Source organism: Globicephala melas, chromosome 10 (assembly GCF_963455315.2).
Source record: "Globicephala melas chromosome 10, mGloMel1.2, whole genome shotgun sequence".
Taxonomy (NCBI): Eukaryota; Metazoa; Chordata; class Mammalia; order Artiodactyla; family Delphinidae; genus Globicephala; species Globicephala melas.
Window position 1 is genome coordinate 46,688,813 of NC_083323.1, and position 22,386 is coordinate 46,711,198.

The window sequence follows — 22,386 nt, forward strand, 5'->3', positions numbered from 1 at the left end:
TTTCAGTTCTCAAACACGCTCTGCCCCTTTCACTACAAGGCCCCTGCTCAGGGCATTTCCCTGCCTCAGAAGCTCTTCCCTTCCACTCCTCTACCTCCGCCTCTCCCCATTTAAAACATCTCTTCACCAGAGAAGGATTGCTTGACCTCCAAGACTAGGAAGTTTCCCTCTGCCTTATGTGCTAATGGCACCCGTCCTTTTCCTTCATAGCATTAATCAAAGTTACCACCAGACAACTAGTGAGTCACTTTTACTATCTGTCTTCTCCTACAGAATAAACACCCCATGAGGGCAAGGACATATTTGAGGCCATGATTTTCTGTTCGTCACCACATCACCGGTTTCTAGTACCATTCCTTGCATGTAGTAGGTGCTTAACTAATATTTATAAAATAAATTAATAACTTTAAGATAGGAGTTAGTCAGGGAAAGATGAAGGGTGGGGAAGAGGGTGGAAAGGGTAAGACTAAGATAAGGATGCTGGGCAGAAAGAACACCATAAGCCAAGTCCTGAGGCAGCAAATCCCCTGAATTATGCCTGCACAACCAAGGCAGGGTTTGGTGTGACTAGACTGTAAAGATCAAGGTCAGAGCAGGGAGGGCCTTGCAGGCCATGCTAGGAAGGAACAGTCACAATCTCATATTGCCCTATGCATACACCTGTCACTCTGAGCTCCTACATTCATTCAACAAATATTTAATGAGTAGCTACTATGTGCCAGATACTATGCCAGGCCCTGGAGATTCAATGAGTTTTTCTTATTTGGAGCTTAAATTTTAATGAAAGTTCCTTTCCTGAGGGTGAGGCCTGTGTTTTGTTTGTCTTAGGACCTGCACAGTGCCTAGCACAGTGTCTGACAGGTAACAGGCACCCAAACTTTGAATGAAGGAAAGAAGGAATGAAAGAATGGAGGTAGTGAAATGGCAGAACAATCCCTGATGCTAACAGAATCAAAGGCAGGGGGTCAGTCAGGAGCCGGCTAGTCTGGCCTTGCACTAGCCAGGCCCTGCCCTGTTCCCCACTCCCTGCACTCTGGGGGTCCCGTGCCCACCTGCCTGCTTCTCATTATCCCCTTGGTTCCTGCATGAGGCCCCATCAGAGACCAAAGCAGAGGCAGTGTCAGTTCATTTGCTGCAAGGGGAAAGCAGAGGAGGATGTGCCCTTCACTCCAACTGTCCAGGCTACACAGAGGGAAAATGACCCCTGCTGTCTAAGTTGGATCCTTGACTGCATTTTCCCCAAAGACATATTCCTAGACATAGCAGTTAGGTTTGCTAGTACTACCACCACTGTATTTCAGACAGATTTTTGGCCACACAAAATTCTGAGGGTTGGCTTGGGGACCTAAACACCTTCTGTAACAATCTTTTTCTAAGGAAATGCTCTTGTGATTTCTAATGCCGTGTTGTAGACTTTCCAAAGCTAAATATAAACTGCTTGTATTGCATGCTCCCTATGGCCTGTACTCTTGGCCCAGGAAAAACACTTGAGGCAAGGACTGTGCCCCCTTGGAATCCTCTACTGAGAACTGTACAAAGGCCACGACTCAACACCATGCCTTGCTCATCCATGTGTGCTGAGTAAGAGGGTAGGAAGTGAACTTGGGTGTCTAATCTGATCTTGCCCACAGCAATTTTGGAAAGTTTTGACCATGAATGCAAAGGGCCATCGCTGTCATGCTGCCTCACACCCAAGGTTTCTGTATCTTAACTCAAGCCTTTCACCGCAGAGAAGACATTGTAGACCGTGAACTCCAGTCCGTTCAGGGAGGGATATCTCATTACCCATGGCCCGCAGCCCGGACTATCAGTCTCCCATCAGGAGCAGCTTGAATGGCATTGGCTCACCCTGAACGTCTGCATTTGGCTCGTGGCCCTGAGGGGAGACTTTGCATGTTTGACTTTCTTGAGCTCTTCACACATTTGTCTTTAACTAGTTTACGGCTGGTGCACTTGGGAGAAATTACCTTTGAGCATTTCACCTTAACTGATCTTTTTTCCCCTGCCTTTTCTTTTTAGCCGTTTGCTGCCTTATTTTCAGCCTTCACCACAGAATTTGGTGCATTCAACGTTCAACTTCCTTTTTTTTGCATTGACATTGCTGTTCTTCACGCCCCTTTGGTTTGCAGCATACCCTTTTCACCCTAATTTTTGCTTGTAAAAGCTGCATTTCCTCTCCAGTCTATCATCACCTCTGTAAACACCAAGTCTGGGTAAGTGAAACTGCTCTTCCCCGAAGCTGACCTCATTTCCCAGTGCCTCCGTTTCACAGGTTTCAGTCATATCTGCTTTATTGTCTCTGTGTCTTAGATGTGTGTCCAGATGAGCCCCAGAGATCTCCTCCAGGCCTCTCCACGCAGAGTGCTTGTGTGCTTAATATCTGCAAAGCCATGTTCGCTGCCTTGAGCGAGGAGACGCAGGGTCAGGCACGGCAGCAACGGATGTTCATCCTCCCAACACGGTATCAGGCAACATGTTTGGCCACTACAGTTGTCTCACAGCAGCTAATTCAGAAGCCAGCTCTGGCTGCCGTGCGTCCTTGATGGGAAATGCCTCCAGTCCTACGCTTGCAATCAGGTCAACCAAAGGTTCACTTCCCAGCACATTTGGAAGAATGGCCTTCTTTTAAAAGTTGGAAAAACTGAGTCAGAGAGAGGTGAAGATGAAGTTCACACATCTGTCAGCACCATCATCAACATTACCATCATGTCTCTTGTCTGTAATAAATGGTGAATAGGATAGACAACATTTCTAGAAACATGTATTTCATAAATGTGGACAGATTATTAAGGACAAATATATTAATGTGAAATAACTTAACAGATGAATTACATGTAATTTGCATTTTTTGCAAGTAAATAATAGTAATATCTATTTGCTTAGCCTTATACAGCTAAAAAATGTTTCCCATATATAAGCTTAGAAAAAGTTCTTAACGTGAGTAAATATGGGCATTCCCTGTTCAGAGAACAGTAGAGTCATAGAGCGTGTCTGGGCCAAAGTTCCTGGGCGAGTGGGTGCCAGAATCAGGACTAAAACTCTGCCTTCTAACCAGAGACCACCTCCTCTTTATTTCCTCCTGCTTCTGTGAGCAGGAAGGCGATACAGGAACTTCATGTCGAGAGCCTGGATTAAGTGACATTTCACTTCATGGAGAAGTCTTCCTAGAGGGATTTGAGAAGTTCTAGGGAACCTTGTTATTTTGAGACAATATGTTTTCTTCAAACCAAGGAACACCATTTGAGGACGTTTAGTAAAAGAAGTTCTGGGGAAAGCCCAGTGGTGGCAGAAGTGGTGGTGGAGGACTTTCCCCACTTGTCATCTTCCATTTACATTTAGATAAGGCCTGGTGGAGAATTGTATAGCCAGTTGCAAGGATAAGTTTAAGTTGGTGTGATCTGAAACACAGCCAGTTCATTTCTTTCTAAAAGGCAGAGGCACGGTATCTAAGACTTGTATCTTGAAATGTATGTGAGAACCTTCTAGCCCTGAGAGTTCCCATCAGGTTAGGAGGTCACAGCTCTTCGAACACGAACCGCAGCTTCGCGATCAGTATAAAAGTCTACAATTACAACCATTCTTTGGAATCCTCTCAGTCAAGGAGGACATTCCTTGGCTGGTTTAGAAAAACCAGTGCAGATTTGCACTGGGAAAGGAATGCAGTCTGGAAGAATGGCCAATGATTTACAGATTAAGTCTCCTATTAACTAAGAAAGAATAAGGAAAGGAGGTTTGAAAACTATTCTGCCACCCCGCCTCGAAATGTTTACAGGAGAAGCAGTGTGAGTGACAAGGTGGGGAGGTGGCAGACGCACTGAATGGGACACAGAACTGAATGGTGGAACCAGGAGTGACCTGGCATCATCATCGGGATCCCTTAGGTCTTCACAGCAGTTGTGACTTTCGGAGATGATTCAGTTCTTATTATCTCAGTGGGTTCAAAATTATTAAAGACTCTGTGGGTCCAGGCAGAGAGGCACCATTTCCATCTTATAGATAAGGACACTGAGTTTCGGCGAGGTCAGGCGTTTTATCCAGGCAAGTCTGAAGTGGATGAGCCGCCTCCTGGTTTCGGGGCCTGACTTCTGATTGCCACTAGGCACCTGCCTCTCTGCAGGAGGAGAAAGTCTTGACCCGTAACCTGGGGAAATGGGATTGCCCGAGTGAGGCGTGAGGGGGTGGAGTTTCTCTAACTGCTCCTCAGAAGAAGGATGCTGAGTGGGGAAGACAGTGGCTGGCAGGCCTGGTGCCAGGGACTCCGGGAGGAAGGGGCTGGAGAGGTCCAGGAGAAACACGGGCAGGAACTGGACTGAGACAGCATTTGAAAGATGAACAAGGAGATGGAAGTTTGGAGATGGAAAGGAAAAGGCAAGCTCCAGCAGTTGACAATGGAAAGGCAACGGCCTGTGGGAAATAACTCAGAGATTTCCTGCTTGTGAAGCCAGTGCTGTGCTGTCATGGCCACTGCTCCCGGCAGGTAAGTGCATTCTCTTGGGTAGGAACTGCTTTACAATTTCAGCAGAGATGCCTAACAACTCCAACACTTGTAACTGTTAAGCAGCATGTTCGTCTCACACCAACAGGTGACACGGAGAGATGCCTTGTGCCAGGCGTGTCGGGGGCCAGGAGGGCCCAGAACTCCTGACTCGGGTGTCAGAGGAGGTGTCCGAGGCCCGCCCCGCGCTCACCTCCTGGATGTTCTGCTTCGCCCGGCTGTCAGAGGGATGCATAATCGTCCCCATCACTTTCATGTTGCCACAGACAACCAGGGCTTCGTCCGGTGCATCTGTGTTTATGCCCACTCGACCATGACAAACAACAGATTCTGGAACTTGTCCTCGCTGCCATAATGCATCAATGTCATTTTCAAATTGCCCAGGGTTGGAGGCCTGGAGAAAATACATAAATATATTACAATTAAAGTTACAGATGCAGGAATAGATGATCGCTTTATTCCTCAAAGGAAAACAGAATGTTAGCCAAGTCTTTCACTTGAGAATCACATGTTGGATGGGACACTCTGACATATCCGAATAACTGTGACCCCAGGAGAGCCAGGGAGGCTCTCCTAACTGTTCTGCCCCCACCAGCAGAAGCTCAGCGTGTCATGGTTTGCAATGTCCAGTCTATATGGAATTGAGAATGTGTCAGTTATAGTAGGTGGATGATAAGGAGAAGAAGAACACTCAAAATGAGTATTTTTTCAGGGAGAATAATAATAATGATTTAAAACTAGAATATTACATCAGAAAATCTCACAAGTTTATTAAAGCTCAGATAATTTCAAAAAAACCCTTGCATTTAGCTAGCCCTTCCATAGTTTCAAAACACCTTCATGTTTATGATTTCATACACAATTGACAAGCAAATGACAATACAAACATATTTAGTACACCTCAGCTATTCCCTAAACACAGATGATTCTGACAGAAGAACTGTAACAGCTGCATTTGCTGTGTGCTAATCCACACCCCAATTCCATGCGATAGGACCATCATCTTCCTTTTACTGACGCTGAGACTCTGAAAGAATAAACAGATTGCCCCAGGCCACAAAGCTAATGAGTTCTAGAGCTGCGATTATGCTTCCTTTGATGATTAAATAATGATTCTAACTTTGAGTTTTGTGGTATTGCCTAAAAAAGCCCTGGCCAAATGCAGTCTTCAAAGAAAATCCAAGTGAATCTATCAGACTAGAGAAAGTTCTGGAGATTTTACTGTTAAATACATTTTTTTTGCCAAAGAATTTTCCACTGTACTGCCTTCCCTCCTCCCCATTTCCCTGTTGCCACTGAATATATTTCCACATATCTTTAAGTAAGGATCTATGAATCCACCAAAATCCTCACAACGAAATTAATTTGTTTTTTAAATTATGACCTATCCTCCTCTTACTCTCTTGGTATTATTTGAATGTTTTTACCATAGGCATGCGTTACCAATTTACAAATAATAATTAAAAGAAATCTCAAAGTTCAGATCTAAGTTTGGGTTCAGTTAAAAAACTTAGGTGTGTGCAACCTCCTGTTTCATTCCTACCTGTCTGAACCCTGAGCTGCTTGGAAGACTCAACTATTGACACTGGATAGACAAAAGCAGGGAAAGAATATAAAGTAACAACTTTGAACATTATTTTGTGTGAATTCACTTGAACAAAGAGCTTTTCCGCAAGATCCCTAGAGCCTCCTTGGTGGTGAATGGCAAATTGGCTTTGACTCAAATCCTTTTATAGCGAGCAATCAACTAAATCCAAAGGTATGCCATATAAAATGTTGATGCATTTTCCTCTGCTCTGAACATAATGAGCCACTTCAAGGAAGAGAACAGGACAGTGATGGATTTTCTTTTTCTTAATGAGCTTTGGGATAATTATTATCCTGTTTGTAACCTGACAGTACTGGAACAGCAGATATAAGTAGATTCGATTTTGGGGAACAATTACAACCATCTCACTTGGATTTCATCAAATGAAAACTCAAATCTCTAAAACATGTTCAAATCATTTTGGAAAGGGTCACATATCTACAATGGTTTAAATATAGAGCCCTAAGGAGGAGTCCTCGTCAGTAATGCGAAATGTTATTATAAAATGTGTGAACTTATTTCCCTTCTCTGGTATCCAGAATGTTAATGGGTCAAAGCAAACTGAAATGGAATCACAGAAAAACATTCTGGAGTCATGAAGTTGTGTTCAGATGTGGCCCAATAGTGGTTGATTGCTATCAAACATCAGAATGAATTACAGTTTCTAAAATACTTTTATTATTCATCACACAGCCTCATATATTTAGGGAAGACCCGAACATTCTAGTCTATATTGTGACACAACCTAGCTGTGTGACTTTGGGACAGTTACTTGACCTTTCTGTACCAGTTTTCTCCCCTGAAGAATAAAGATAATAGTGTCTTCTTTACCTATCTCTCACAGGGCTGTGGGAATTAAATGAAATCACGTATGCATGCACACTTTGTAAAAATGAGGATGCATAGTCTCAAGTTCATCCTCCACACACTCTGCTGTGCAGAGTAACAACCATTCAACCTACACTCAATGAATCTGCTCTCAGTAACGCATCTGCAGAGCTGCACAATTCCAAGGGAACTCTGTTCACAAAGAATACAATGTAAATGGTGCCCCCTGCAGATGCTTGGAATAGGAAACACTAGTAGTAATTTGAGGCCATTCAAGTTTGGAATGGAAAGCTGGAATTTCTTTGCTTTACCATTGTTTGGGCTTCTGAAGAGCAGTCAAAGAGCATAATAGGAAAGCTTGAGCTGAGGAAGGCAGTTCATAAGAAATTCATTCTTGTACCTTGTGCAAAGACTATCGAAAATGGGCCTAGAAATGCTATCTACCGATGCTACTCTAAGTGTGGTCCACAGGCCAGCAGTATCGGCGTCTCCAGGAAGCTTGTTAGAAATGCATATTCTCAGACATCTCCAACCTACTGAATCAAAAATTGTGGAGGTGGGACCCAGGTATCTGTGTTTTCACAAGCTCTCCAGGGTATTCTTATTCTCCATAAAGTTTAAGAAGGACTTCTTTATGTCATACACTACTTCCATGCTACTACTGTGAAAGGGGTCATGAGTTACCCCTTTCATAGTTAGTAGACAGTTCTGTTGAATCCCAACTGCAGAGTGAAACAGACATTGCTCCACACACTGATTCCTTTGGGTAAATAAAAATTCAACTGAACTCCAGAGGAGGTGTGCGTGTGTGCGCGTGCGTGTATGTGTGTAGCTCTAGTGTGTTGGGAAAGGGAAGGGAGATTTGTGGTCAGAAATGGGCAAGAGCCAGTGAAAACTGAGATGGCACCTGAAATGGCTCTGCTCTCCCTCCATACCTTGCCATCCTTGAAATTGCATCGCTTCCCTTGTCTCTCCTGGCCCTTGGTGTTGGTTTCCCACCTTCACGACCCTGCGGTTGCAGAGCAATAAAGGAGGACTTTTGGGGGACGTTCCCATTTCTATTATTCTGGAAGATAACTGGAATAATTTATTAGTGTTCAAAACTAGGAAACCCTGGCGTGTCTTTGAAAGGCAGACAAAAATAATCATCCCTCCTGCTTGCCACACTTCAAACCAGGTTTAATTATGTGTTTTAGAAGAAAAGTAGAGCTGAAGGGAAGCCTAGTCATTAACAAGGAGAATCTGAAGGAATCCTGCTGGGGAATGCTCCCCAAAACAAAGACCTGGGAAATAAATCTGTTCTTTGGAGTAAATTTTAATTTCCATTAAATTGGTCAGTTTACAGTATGGGACCAAAATATATTTCCAAAGCTGTTTTGATTGACAACCCGGATGAATAATTGCTGGGTCCTGCCCACCATTCTCTCTCCAAGGAGAATTCTGACCAGCCTGGTCTCCTGATCCCCTCCTGTAGCCCTAGAATTCATCTACTCCAGCCTTCATACAATTGCCCTTATGTTAATTTCTGCTATGGGGAGAAATGACTCTTAGGTCTCAAAATGAATCTGGATCTGCTGAATGCAATTTGCAGGTCTCCATGTAATGTGGTCAGGTCTTGTAATGTCTTGTCACATTTTTCTTCCTTCGTTCTAGAACTCAAACTAACAGACCCAGACCGTGACCCAAGAGGGCACATCTAGCTTTTTTATAGAATGTAGACTGGTCTGCCCTCTGCTCAACCCATGATACATATACCTGTTTAGTGCCCTCTAGAATCTCAGGGGCAAGACGTGTGCTCTGGGGACATTTCTAAAACTCACTGATTCAACCAATAATGCCATTTCTTAAATTCAGTTTTTCTCTTGGTTGGTTTAAACATTATATGATTAAACAAATTCAAAAGTCTGCATTCATTTTCACTCAGCGTTTTGGGGTTAGAATGAAATAATATCAATAAGATACTTCCAGTTTGAGGGGAAGATATTATTACTATCATTTTTTCCTCATTGTTGTTAAGGTAACCCTTGTGTTACCCAGCACACATATAGAATAGGGTATTCCCTTTAACCAAAAATTATGGCTGGAAGAAAGCCATTGAATCTGGAATACAATCATTTTAAAAAAATAAAAACGTAGCGAATAATATGACACCAAATCTATACTAATTTATTTATTTTTTTAGTATTCATACTTAACATAAATTACAGACACTTTCAACTTCTCAAAGTCATCATTATGAGTGAAATTACTGTGCTTTGGATACGAGAAGGTGCCCGTTAACAGAGAGTGCTGGTAACAGAATGTCCAGGGGTGCGGCCCCTCTCACGATGCTGCTGTGTAGACTCGCACGGCAGCCAAAGTATAGCTTTGCAGGGGCTGTCAGCAGGAAATGGAGAAACCTCAACACCAGGTAAATTATTTAAGTATGCAGGTGACTAGCAGACTGCCTGACTCAAGCATGCATTCCACAGCTCAGAGAGGCACTTTCATGATATCCAATCTACCCTAACTCTGAAAAGAAAGGCGTTGTCTGTCTTTATTCCTTCCTGTGAGGAATCAGAAAAAGTAAGCAACCTAGGTTTCCAGACTTGACTTAAACCGGATTTGTTAGCGCAGCAAAGCAATCCCAGATTACATCAGGTAAGGCGTCAAAGACCCCTCTGACCCCTTCTGAGGGAAGGGCAGGAACCTCTGCCCTCGGTTCATGACCAAAGGAGGGGACCCCACCTGCCTTTGCCGCGAGGCAGGCTGTTCTGCCACAGCTTAGATCAGGCCCCATAAAAACACAGCCCAGGGCGTGCATGCGGGCAGGCACATCACCGGCCCTCAGCATCAGTGCTTTACCTCATTTCCATCATTACTTTACTTCCACTGAAACTCTGAGATGCAGTGTCAAGAGTTCCACTAACAGATGCCTTATTTTTTATTGACTAGAAGAATTACACAGAGGGTCCTTTGTTTCAGAATAGCTCAAGGCAAGCAAGGGAAGACTCACTTCCCCAGATGGGCAGATCTTGTCCCCAGGCCAAAGTTTAACAGCCATGTAAGTGGACGTGCCCATCGTAAACCATTTTCCCTACTGGAGCGTGCATGCCCCCCGGTGCCACTTCAAAGATCCATAACAAAGCAGTCCCTCCCAGGGCTGCCAGGCCTGTGCTCACCTGTTACCTCATGGCCCCGGCATTCTCTGTGCTGGCTGGCCTGGCCCCTCACAGATGCTGCTACAGCTGCCAACAGCTCCCGTCCACAGCTGTGACCAATCATTCATTCAGCAAAACGTGCTGAGCCATTACTCTGTGCTGCGCAGTGGCCCAGATGTCCCTGGGGTCACCAATCACTTTGGGGCATAGAATGCCTTCCTACCTCTTTCCCTACCCTGTGGGCTTTGGGGTCAGAGGAACTGGGTTATAACCTGGGCTCCATCATTTATCAGCTTTGTGCTCATGGATGACTGTATCTTCCTCCTAAGCCTTGGCTTCTCTGGGTATAAAGAATGTGATGTAAAAATGAAACAATGTAAAATGATGTCATATAGAAATTATTTAGCCCAGTGCCTAGAACATACTGTAAAAACTTTCTCAACTGCAGCACTACTGACGTGTGGGGAGGGATAACTCCTTGTTGTGGAGACTGTCCTGTGCATCACAAGGTGTTGAGCAGCATCCCTGGCCTTTATCCACTAGATGCCAGTAGCACCCCCAGCTGTGACAACCGAAAATGTTTGCAGACGTTGCCAAATGACCCTTGGGAGACAAAAGTTCTGGTCGAGAACCACTGCGTAAAAACTACAAATAACAGTATCTGCTACTGCTGTCATTATCTTTGTCATCATTGGCAATTGAGAAACTGCATACTTCATGCATTCCACTGAATATGCAAAGTCTACTTACAGGTGAAAAAGCAGGTGGGATCCAGAAAAGTCAAAGAACTGAGCTTACCCTTACAATGATCCGTTCAGAGACGTGAGCAGACAACAGGTAGAACTGGTCTTGGTTAGCAGCATACAGTCCGACCACCAACATGAAGTATCTAGTTCAGAAATAGCAGACCAATGCCAACACATCAGGAAACAGAGACATAATTTGTGCAATCGAATGTCACCCAACAGTTAATCGAGAGTGAATTTACCCAGATGGGTTCGCGTATTTAAAAAGCTGCTCTAAGTTGCCCCTCCTGCGAAACCAGAGAGGAGTTGATTCACTCGCTGTTGTTCTGGGTCTGCCCTTTGCCCGGCTTGAGGGATGTGTGAGCTGTTTTGCAGGCCCAAAGCAGCCTTCACTGAGCGGACATCCTGCTGGGGGCCTGGGTTCAGCCCATCTGCGCTGGCCTGGTGCAGACCTTACTCTACTGCATTCCTGGGCCCTCAACACAGCACTGCTGCCGCGCACTTGCACAACAAAAAGCCACCTTCCAGGTCCCCTTGTCCAGAGCCATCCAAGCCACACATCCTAGGCCATAATGGATGGTGACCCAGCAGGGCTTGCCCAGCCACACAGTCTCCTTCCGCCCTGATCTGCTCTTGGCCATGGAAACTGCACCTTTCACATCCTCTGGCCATGACTTTAGTCAAAGACCAGAACCCTCCCTTCCGATTGTTATCAAGGCAACCTTCCTCACTGTGATTTTTTTTTTTTTTTTTTTTTTGCGGTACGTGGGCCTCTCACTGTTGTGGCCTCTCCCATTGCAGAGCACAGGCTCCGGACGCGCAGGCTCAGCGGCCATGGCTCACGGGCCCATCCGCTCCGCAGCATGTGGGATCTTCCCAGACCAGGGCACAAACCCGTGTCCCCTGCATCGGCAGGCGGACTCTCAACCATTGCGCCACCAGGGAAGCCCCTCACTGTGATTTTAATTGCTTCTTCATGTGTACCATTGATGAGACATTTTTAAGATAAGACTATTTCTTTTTGTTTTTTTATAAAGCATGATGCATTTTTTAAAAAAACTTTATCAGAGTATAGTTAATTTACAATGTTGTGTTAGTTTCAGGTGTACAGCAAAGTGAATCAGTTCTACATACACATATGTCCACTCTTTTTTAGATTCTTTTCCCATATAGGTCATTACAGCGTACTGAGTAGAGTTACCTGTGCTATATACAGTTAGGTCCTTATTAGACCATTTCTTGAAAGTCAAAATAAAAACTATCCCTATCAGAAAAGCTTTTGCTTTAAGAACTGCATTAAAAAAAACCAAAAAACACTTCACCAACTTCTGTAACACTCTAAAGTCTCTAATCCCTGGAGGGCAAGAGTTCTCCCCTTTATCTAAAGTAAGTCAGTAATAGTAGTAATTGTTATGATGATGATGATGATAGCCATCATCTACTGGGTGCTCAAAATGTGCCATGCACTGGGCTAAGCAATTTATCTATATTATTTCATTTAGAACCCCGAAACAACCTTATTGGAGTAAAATATGGATATTGTCCCCATTTTACAGAATAGGAAACCTCAGAGAGGTTAAGTTCCATGCTCAGGGTCACCCAGCTAGTAAATGGCAGTATGAAATATTCAAACTCAATTCCCTCCAACTCCAAAACCTATGTTCTAAAACCAGTGGTTCTTAAACTTGCATGCATCAAATCAACTGGGAGCTTGTTAAAATATAGATTGCTGGACCCCACCCCTAGTTGTTGATCCCGTAGGTTCTCAGTGAGGCCTGACAACTTGAATTTCTAGTAAGTGTCCAGGTGATGCCATCTCTCCTAGTCCTGGGACCACATTATGAGAACCACAGGTATAAATCATTAATGCAAATTTATTTTCTTTTCAAAAAAATGCTACAGCAGAGCTGCAGGGCTCGGGTCATTAAACTAGTGGCCAGTACACAGAATTCTCAAGAAATGCAGTCAATCCTCAACCCTCGGCCAGCCTTGAGACATGAACATATGGTCCCTCTAGAGGATCATGGAGAGAATCAAGACAAGATGACCAGGCGCTGGGCAGGAGAGGAGGCACTGTGGGGAGTGAGGATGGAAGAAGAAAGATGCCTAAGGGTAAATGAGATGGGTCAACAAACGGAAAGAGTCAGAGAAGGGAGGGAAGCAACTGAGGGAGGCCCGGCCTGCCGGCTGGTAGGACCAACAGGATCAGAGGGGCTGCTGGAGGGCCCTGGGCCATCAGGTAACGTAACCAGCCAGCCTGAGGCATACACACCACGCCAGTACCTCTGGTCAGGGTTTGGCTTTCCCTTCTTTCTCATGTTATTTGCCGTGGTTTCGCTGAAGTGTAACCGGCCCAGCGTTACTTTGGTTACCTGGTCGGCCAACAGGTCGATTCTAAAACAAACAACAAAAATATCGAGAGACTGTAAGAGAACACAAAGTCTTTGACCATATCGGACTCATTCTTAGCTTCTCAGGTATGTTCAGTCCCCTGCTCTCATCACACTGTGCAGGACACTGATTTTTAGTAAAGTACCCACAGCCTGGTCAGGAATGGCTGCCAGGGAGTAATTCTTGAACAGTTAGAAACGTTCATCCAGCAGCAGCTCAAGCCCGGAGTTTCGGACTCATAAGGGTCGCACGCTCCCACAGACGGGTTCTTTGACCGCGACAACAGGAAAAAAGCTGTTTCACCTGTGCCACAGTTGCTAGAACACGCGCCTCCTGACTGAAGCGGTTCCTCTAGGCTCCTCATGAACTCCTTCGCATCTCCTTCACGTATTTGCCCTCTCCTGACCTGGCTGTGGAAGGCAGCGTGCTCCCAAGGAAGGGCGCACACAGCCTCGCAGCGAGGGAGACCCAGATGTACCAGGCAGGAGCAGAGCTGTCTGTACTGCGGCTCCTGCTTGAGCTTCAGGCTGAGCTCCCGCTGGCCTGTCCAGGCTGTAAGACCATCTTCTTCCCCCAAATAGGATTGACTCAGGGTCAAATCATCCCAGCCAAATCAGTCGAAAAGCAAATCCCATTCATTCTGTAGGGCAACCTCTTGCTTTACTGCCATATTGCTTTGGACCACCACATTGTTTTGAATAATCCCAGTCCTGTATGCTTTCTATTTTGGAACCCATTAGGCAATCTATCAACACTGCTTAAAAAAAAAAAACAAGAAAAAATGAATTGTAAGCACAGCATGGATCCAGAGCCTTGAAATCAATTCAATCAGCCTCACGCTGATTTAAATGAAAAATTAAAAGAAAGATCTAATCATAATCTATCTCCAGGAACCAAAGTTGTTAGCAAGGTTGTCAGTAATAAATGATCATATAAATAATGATGACCTTAAAGTGGAGCTTTTTATAAGACTTTTTTTGCGATTATTTCAGTGGTTTTACCTACTTTTGTTGATAAGCATGTGTTCATAATATTAACATATTACTAATTTAGTTCCTACAGCAGAATTCATTTTAAATAAACAAAATAAATTTGGCAATAGGCCTTCTTCCCAAAACATTCACAAGGGAATTCAGAAAAGAAATTCTTACTTAACAGGATTGAAAATCTTTTTGCTTCTATCTGCTTGGGACTGTTCAATAGCAATTATCTGATTGGTGGCCTCTACCTGCGTAGAACAACAAAAAGTAATTAATAATTAATTTCTTTATTAATTAAAAAGTTCATTAGTAAATAATTTTCAAATACTTAAAGTTTCCCAAGGCATCAATTTAGGCACTTTGCAGGAGGGGCAAGTCGCTGAAGGGATGTAGGGCACCTTAAAGCAGTGCGTTATTGGTGAGAAAAGAAACAAATACCTGTAGAACTAAACAAAGAAAACACAAGACAACAGAGGATTTCAGGTAAACAGGGAATATAGAGTGGACTAGTAAAACACAGGAGCAAGGCAGCTCAAAGGATACATGTACTCATTCATTCAGTCAGTCATTCATTTTATAAATACTTGTTGAGCACCTCCTGTGCAGCAGGCATTGCTCTAGGCATTACAGATGAGAAGACGAGACTAACAGAAATCCCAGCCCTTGCAGAGCTTGCATTCGAATAAGAAGAAACAACAAAAAACAATAAAATAAATAAAATATAGGAATGACATTTATTCAGTAGTTGCTACGAACTCTTGTTATTAGTGAAGACAGTGGCAAGGGCCTGGTGAGATCTGCCCTATCATATATGGTTTGTAGGTATTTGCATAGTAACAGTCTTTCTGGAAAGCAACTGGGCCACCAACATCAAGTGTTTTTAATACCGATCCTATGTCCGATGTGCAACCCCTCTTTTGGAATTTATCCTCATACAAGGATGGATGTACCTGGATGTTCACTGCAGTTTTATCAATGACAATAAAAAATTGGAAATAAACAAAATTTACAATAATACAGGAATATGGTAGCATCTCGATATAATGGAAAACCATATCATCTTTGTAAATAATATTTTATAGACTTCAATGATATTATATAATGCCATTTTCACAGTATAATATTATTAATATGAGAGTAATTTTAATAATAGAAAACAATGAGGAAAAATTAGGCTACCAAGTGGTGGATCTCAAATATGAATGAATTTTACTCTTCTTCATACTTTTCTATTATGTTCCATAATATTCACAATGGACTCATATTAATTCCATACTCAGAAAAATATACTTCATTGTTGTCTGTTGTTTTCTTTTGGTTTGGTTTGGAGCAAGATCAGCTGGAGTGTTCAGCAGTTAAGCCCCACTTTGGGAGACTCAGTGCCTGAGCCCAGGTCAGAAAAAAAATATGCAGGTAATGGATGTTCCTCACCCTAAGGAGCTGGATCTCAGGTAATAATGTAATAAATACTCGTTGATCACTCAGAAGTCATCCTACCTGCATTCTAATCCCAGCTCTATCATTTAATATTTTGGATGAACTGTGTGACTTTACTGGGCCTGGTTTTCCCCTCTGTTAAACTGGAAAAGGGGGGGCATTGACTAGATTAGCTTGGCTTTTTTAAGTTAGAGACCTCTTTGAGATTTCGGTGAAAACTATGAACTTACTGCATGTGAAAATGCACCAGCATCAAAAATAATAAAACAATTACACTCAGCAAAAGAAGTGCAGGATTTATACACTAAAAGACTTTAAAACTGTAGTTTGAAGTGAGGTTCTGCCAGATTCTGAGCCCAGGCTTAAGAAATTGGCAGCTTTCATTTCCTGTGCCTTGAAGCCTTTATTCTTAGAAGCCATTCACCATGCTGTGAGGAAGCACAAGCTGTCCCACAGAGAAATCTACATGGAGAAGAGCCAAGGCCTCCCAGCTACAGCCCCCTGTGAGCTCCTGGCTGATGGCCAGCACAGACTTGACAGACATGTGAGTGAGCCATCTTGGAAACTGGATCCAGGCCCAGATGAGCTGCCCCAGCTGATGACTCCTGAGCAGAGATGAGCTGTCAGAGCCAAGCCCTGACCAAGTTACAGATATGTGACCCAAATCAATGACTGATTATTTTCAGTTGCCAAGTTTGGGGATAGATTGTTATGCAGCAACAGACAACTGGAACACTTAGTAAACGCTGGCTGAGTTAAACTGAACTAAATAAAAGACTTACCTTAATCCCAAAAGCTTTCAAGTAGAACATTTCTATTGGCTTTGGACCCATTTGGGTTTTGACAAATTTTGGGCTTCCCCAAACTTGGATGTGGATGGTGATCTGAAAGTGGTTCTTCTTTTGGCAAACAAAAGCTTCATCTGCTGGTGAAAAATTAAATCCTTTGTCTGTAACAACTCGATAGCCTATATCAGGTCTATGAAAAGTGGAAGGAAGAAACCGGTTTTACAAATATTTTCTACACATTTTCTTTCATGAACAATATTAATTATACAACCATTTCAGGAAAATATATTGTGGAAAGTACCTGTTGCTATATTTAATCAATTTCGTTAATTTTCACCAAGGAAATGAAAATAGTATTTCCGAGTACAGCTGGCGCTCTCCCAGCTTTTTATGTTCACGAGGAAGAAGCACAATTCCTGCCAAATGGAAGCATTGTTTCCTCAGTCTGCCTTTTCCCTTTGTGCTCCCTAGACTTCTAATTTGACTCCACTGTACAACAGAAAGAAGGAGGCTAGAAGTTGAGAAGTTAGTACATTAATCAGACATATGAAATATCTGGGATAGAATTCATCTCTTTCCTCCTTAAAAAAAAAATCTCTAATTTCATCAGCAACACCACACTCAATCGAATGAATGAATGCATATCACTCAGATGAATGAATGTTCAGCCTCCTGGCAGTCATATGAAAAAAGCAGACTGGTCAGAACTACCAGCAATAGCTTTAAACCAGAGTAACCAGAGCCAGTCAGACTACTGACTACAGACTACATGTTTTCACTAAAGTACGGTCATTTCCTTTTTATCTTCCTGATCTGGTAATAGCACTGAATACCTACTATGCTGTTTACTTCTGCAAGAAAAAAAAATGGGATGATGGTGGGGTGGCTGATCAGACTCTTGCTTTATTTGTTTTATCAAATCATTTTCAATAGCAATGTTTTGCGTATTATATGTTTATTTAAATACTTTTAAATGTTAGTAAAAATAAAACCTATTAAACAGGTAACATTATCAAGTAGAGAAGAAAATACAGAAGTTGAAAACTCCTTTGGTAATTTTTTCCATATATGTTGTAGATATGGAACATATCTTGATGATTTTTTTTTTTAAATTTTATTTACTTATTTATTTATGGCTGTGTTGGGTCTTCGTTTCTGTGCGAGGGCTTTCTCTAGTTGTGGCAAGTGGGGGCCACTCTTCATCGCGGTGCATGGGCCTCTCACTATCGCGGTCTCTCTTGTTGCGGAGCACAGGCTCCAGACGCGCAGACTCAGCAATTGTGGCTCACGGGCCCAGTTGCTCCGTGGCATGTGGGATCTTCCCAGACCAGGGCTCGAACCCGTGTCCCCTGCATTGGCAGGCAGATTCTCAACCACTGCGCCACCAGGGAAGCCCTCTTGATGATTTTTAATGCATCAAGTTTCCTAAACGTTCCTCAGGAAGGGAGCTCCTTCCTCAGATAACACACAGAGGAGGGCAGTACTCAACTGCTTTGCTAGCTCTCCGTCACTCTGTGGATCTTTGCTTCCTGGGATCTCAATTTGGATGGCTGCCATTTAATGAACAACATATAGTTTCTAAATTTTCCTCTAATTTCAGAGACAGAAAATATGAATGGGTCTCCTGGGAAAAGAGTGTTTGTGTTCTTTGCAAGTTAAGCACCTCACCAATGGATCAACTCACTAGGTCATTGATTATCCTCAAGATGCTGATCAAAGGCCCGACAACCACAGTGCCCGCCAGCAGCAAAGGCAAAAACCACTGAATGAAGAATTTGATAAAGACCACATGTCTTATGCCATCTGGGAACTTCATACTGACTCAGGTTTCTAGAACTAATCTGTAATTTGCTTGTGGAAAGGCTGGATGGATTGAATTGTATACATTTTACTACAGAGGGTAGTAAGAACTGTCTTGGTTGAGAAAAATAAAAGGAAATATCTTTCTGTGATTTTCCATGTTTCACTGTCAAAAACTCTAAGGAAAGAAGGTAAGATTTGCAGCTCATATATGAGCATTAGCCCGAAATTGAGGGACAGCTGTAAGCAGAAACTGAACCAACACATACAGTTGAAGAGTATTCTGAATCTTAAACACAAATCTCTGGTTATAGAAACTATTCTACCTACCTAAGAGTAGCAATTCTGTTTTTGATATCAAAAGTTAATTATAAAGTCAACTAAACTGGACTTTTTAAAGCTCTTTTTAACACATGTTGTAAATATCACTCCCCCCAAAAAAAGATGTAATAAAATTTTAATCCCCTAACTTTATTGCTTTTAGGTTATTTAGGAAAATGATATTTTTGTAACAAGTTAGACATAATAATCTAAGAAGAGACAAGTGATTTTCTGTCTCAATGATGTGAGTAGTGAATTCAAGATGGCCTGAGTTCTAATCCAGAAGAATATTGCCTTCCTTTTTTGTTTAAGAAAGGTGAATTACGGCTAAGCCTTCAAAATAAATCTGCCTCTACACCTTTGAGTTGATACTACTTGTGTTCTCCTTTTTTTCCAGATCAGTGGAGCATAGATTGGCTGTCCAAATAAACTTAAAAAACCTACTCAAGTAAGAAGAGAGATAAATGTTACCTTGAAAACTTGATCAACTCAAATACATACAGACTAGGAAGCATTATAGGCTTCAATTAAAATACTGTGCATATGTGTGACAGTTTCATACCTTGGTACTCGTACTTAGGATAGAATATGGAAGAATTGCCAAAAAATCATCAAATGAAGGCTGACTCAAAACCAAGATCTATGGATCCTTCCTTTCTTTTTCTATTGCACATAGTGGCAAAGATACAAGTTGTGACATTTCAATGAAACAAGTAGCAACTTGCTTCTTTTTGTCTCCTATTAAACATACCAACTCCCAAAGTCTGTTTAACTCCTTAGATTTTAGGGAAAAGATTTCTTCTGTCTAGTTCATCCAACATAAAAGTCCTAGTGATACGTTTTGCTCTTAATGAAGCTATATTTGAGTTTGGAAAATACCCTGAAGACCCTCAAGTTTGTAGCCCAGCGTTTCTCATTTCATATTATGTTTATTAATTGAAAATCCTGTTCTTTAACCATTAACACGCTTCAGTGTTTCAAGAAGGCATTTGTAATCAATGAAAATTCTAGAAGAGTTGGGTAGGTAAATTATACCCTAAGGAATAAAGAGAAGGCTTGAAGGATGTTTAAGAGCAATAATGCATAAGTCCACATTTATTTCTCGAAACTATAATGGCATAAGAATAGGATGAAAATTTTCCACTTTAAGGATATTTTGTATGGTTTGATTTCAGTCTCTTAATATAAAGCCACCATCAACTATGATCGCTGCAGGCCGCATTGACAATAAATTGACAATACTGATTTGCAGCATAGATGTTGGGGCAGCTAACAATTTAATGTGGCCCCCCAAAACTATTCTATGGGATTTTTAACTAACTGCAGGATTAAATGTTAATGATTTGGGAAATCTCCATTTTCCAGCCTTTAGTTTAAACTGGGCATGTGATCTCAGAAAGATTCCCTCTTCCTCCATCATTTAGTGGGTAAATTATGAGTTAGAATTACAGGTCTGGATTCCTGAAGGCCAGAAAACCAACTATTTATTGTTAAAATGCAAAATATAAGGAGTAAGACACACTTTCTGGCTGATGCATCCCATTTGATCAGGGGTGGCATCAAAGCTCAAATACTTGGCTTTGGTTTTGAGAGTCAGCACTGCCTTTCTCCCCTCATTCTCCGGCCAAGCACAGGGTTCCTAAGGCCACTTACAGTTTTTCATATTGACTGTTGAATAAACTATGCCAAGGAACGCTTCGGTATGGCTGCCACTTCAAAGCAGGAGAGCACTGGTCCACAGGCATCATGTTCTGTCTCTCACTGTCGTGGTCTTGCACTTCGCTGCTGTGACTCCTACTTGTCACTGCAAAGAAATCAGTGCATTAAATCTTTCCTCCGAGGCTGTTTTTCCTAGACTCACCGACAGCTGCATGGAGCTAATGCATAGGCCATGTATGAGGCAGAGGGACCGTGTGGGGAGTGACAAGTGTTGGGGGGCAGGGGGCATGTGGCTGGCCTTGTTTCCTCATCTGTAAAATGAGCAGCTTGGGGTCAGTGATTCTAAGGTACCATGGCAAGCACTTGTCAGAAACTTTCCCCTCAGTATCCGTCTACCCCATTTCTGTCCTGGCGTCTCCTCACTCCCAGTTTGTGTGATTCAGGTGCAGTCCACTCCCAGCCTGAGAAGGGGAGGGGACGCAGGATTGATCAATCAAACTACAGCATTCATTATTTGCATCAGTAATTGCACCAGGTAGACACATGGCCTAATTCAATCCAAGCAAAGTGGATCTCAGCATGTTAGGGGAGACGAGTTCAAAGATGCTGATTCTTTTCCATGAGGTTTGAACCTATAAGTCACATCCCCAAGAGCTGCTGGCACCATTTTGGGACATGAGGGAAAAGCCTGTCTGGGAATGAAGTCAGCACAGCGGAAGGCAGAGTTGAGAGTGAAGGGCACCCAGTCCTGATGGCATGATTTGAGTTCTGGGATCCACTCCTAAATCTTGGGTTACAGGAGCCAGTAAAGCCCCTCATTTTGATTTTTTGTTTGTTTTGTTTTTGCTTAAGGCAGTTTGAGGGGTTTTGTTTTTTTGTTTTTGGTTTTGTCCTTTTTTTCTTTGTTTTTGTTAATTGCAACCAATACACTCTAATCTATTATAGGTCCCTTGTGGCACCAAGATTCTCTACTTTTCGAACTTAGATGAGTTATTTATTCACTTAGTGTCTTAATTCCCTCAAGGGCAAAATGGAAATTCAAACAGGTGTCCTGCCCATCTTGCAACATCACACAAGCAGAGAGAATATCATAATACAAGTGAAAGGACTTTCAAAGCTCATACCAAGATAAAGTAACACAGAATATCTTGTTAGAAGGTAGTATTAACTATATGAAATTGCTACTTTTGTATTCAAAAATGGTCCAATAACAGCAATTTCACAAGTGCAAGCCACTATTTTTGCATGATCCTTGCAAGTTGTTTGTCTAATTTGAGTTTGTCTAATTGTACCAAATGGTACAATTCAACCGCAGATGTTTATGTAAATTCCATTAGGATGTTTGCTGTTATCCTTTTCTGTGAGCTCCCCTACCTTTACTCATGCCTGATATCAGGAGTGAAAGGGAAATAGTGTGTGTACATAAGATCAGGTGTCGGCTGTAAGCAACAACACGGGATATGACACCAGCTTCTATACAGCATGTGCACTTAGCCCACAGCTTGGAAAATGCAGGGGCATGTGGCTGGTTTTTCCTTCACTCACCTAGTTTGCTTTCTTTATACTTTTATTGAGGACTTAAGTAAATAGCAGAGCTGCCTCAGGTTACTTTGGATCCCAAATGTCACAGAAATTGTGTTTTTCTTGGGGTATCACTATTTCCTGTCACCTAAGCAGAACATCTGTTTGGGGGGTTTTGTAAACAACCGTTTTGGAAAAGGATTTTCTCAAAATCCTGAAAAACTTTCTCCCAGCTAAGAATACAGGAGGTCAGGGACTTCCCTGGTGGTCCAGTGGGTAAGATTCTGCGCTCCCAATGCAGGGGGCCCGGGTTCAATCCCTGGTCAGGGAACTAGATCCCACATGCATGCCACAACTAAGAAGCCCGCGTGCCGCAACTAAAAAAAGATCCTGCGTGCGGCTACTAAGACCCGGCGCAGCCAAAATAAAATAAAAAGGATACAGGAGGTCAGCAATGCAAGTAGCTCTTCATGCCCTCACTCCTCCAAAAGTTACCTGGCTCAAAAGCTTTTAAAAACAAACAAAAAACCTTCCATGGTTTGCCTGCTTATACCAAGTTCAGAGAAAGGGAGAAACTAGTTCTACCATCTTTCCTTCCTCCCTCCTCCAGCGGAGAGAGGATAAAGGAAGTTCAGGAGCTTGGAGTTTGCAATCAGACAGAACTGGGTTTGAATCACAACTCTACATATACT

General features: G+C 42.7%; 1 protein-coding gene across 1 annotated transcript in view; it reads right to left on the reverse strand.

The window, feature by feature from the left end:
- Positions 1-22,386, reverse strand: part of MYRFL (myelin regulatory factor like) — a 117,204-nt gene that overhangs the window by 39,917 nt on the left and 54,901 nt on the right. Inside the window, exons 6-11 of the mRNA XM_030866285.2 lie at positions 20,168-20,318; positions 16,388-16,583; positions 14,340-14,416; positions 13,081-13,191; positions 10,850-10,940; positions 4,689-4,889 (exon numbers count right to left, since the gene is read on the reverse strand). Of these exons, the coding sequence (XP_030722145.1) occupies positions 4,689-4,889; positions 10,850-10,940; positions 13,081-13,191; positions 14,340-14,416; positions 16,388-16,583; positions 20,168-20,318 (827 nt within the window). The remainder of the gene's footprint in view (positions 1-4,688; positions 4,890-10,849; positions 10,941-13,080; positions 13,192-14,339; positions 14,417-16,387; positions 16,584-20,167; positions 20,319-22,386) is intronic.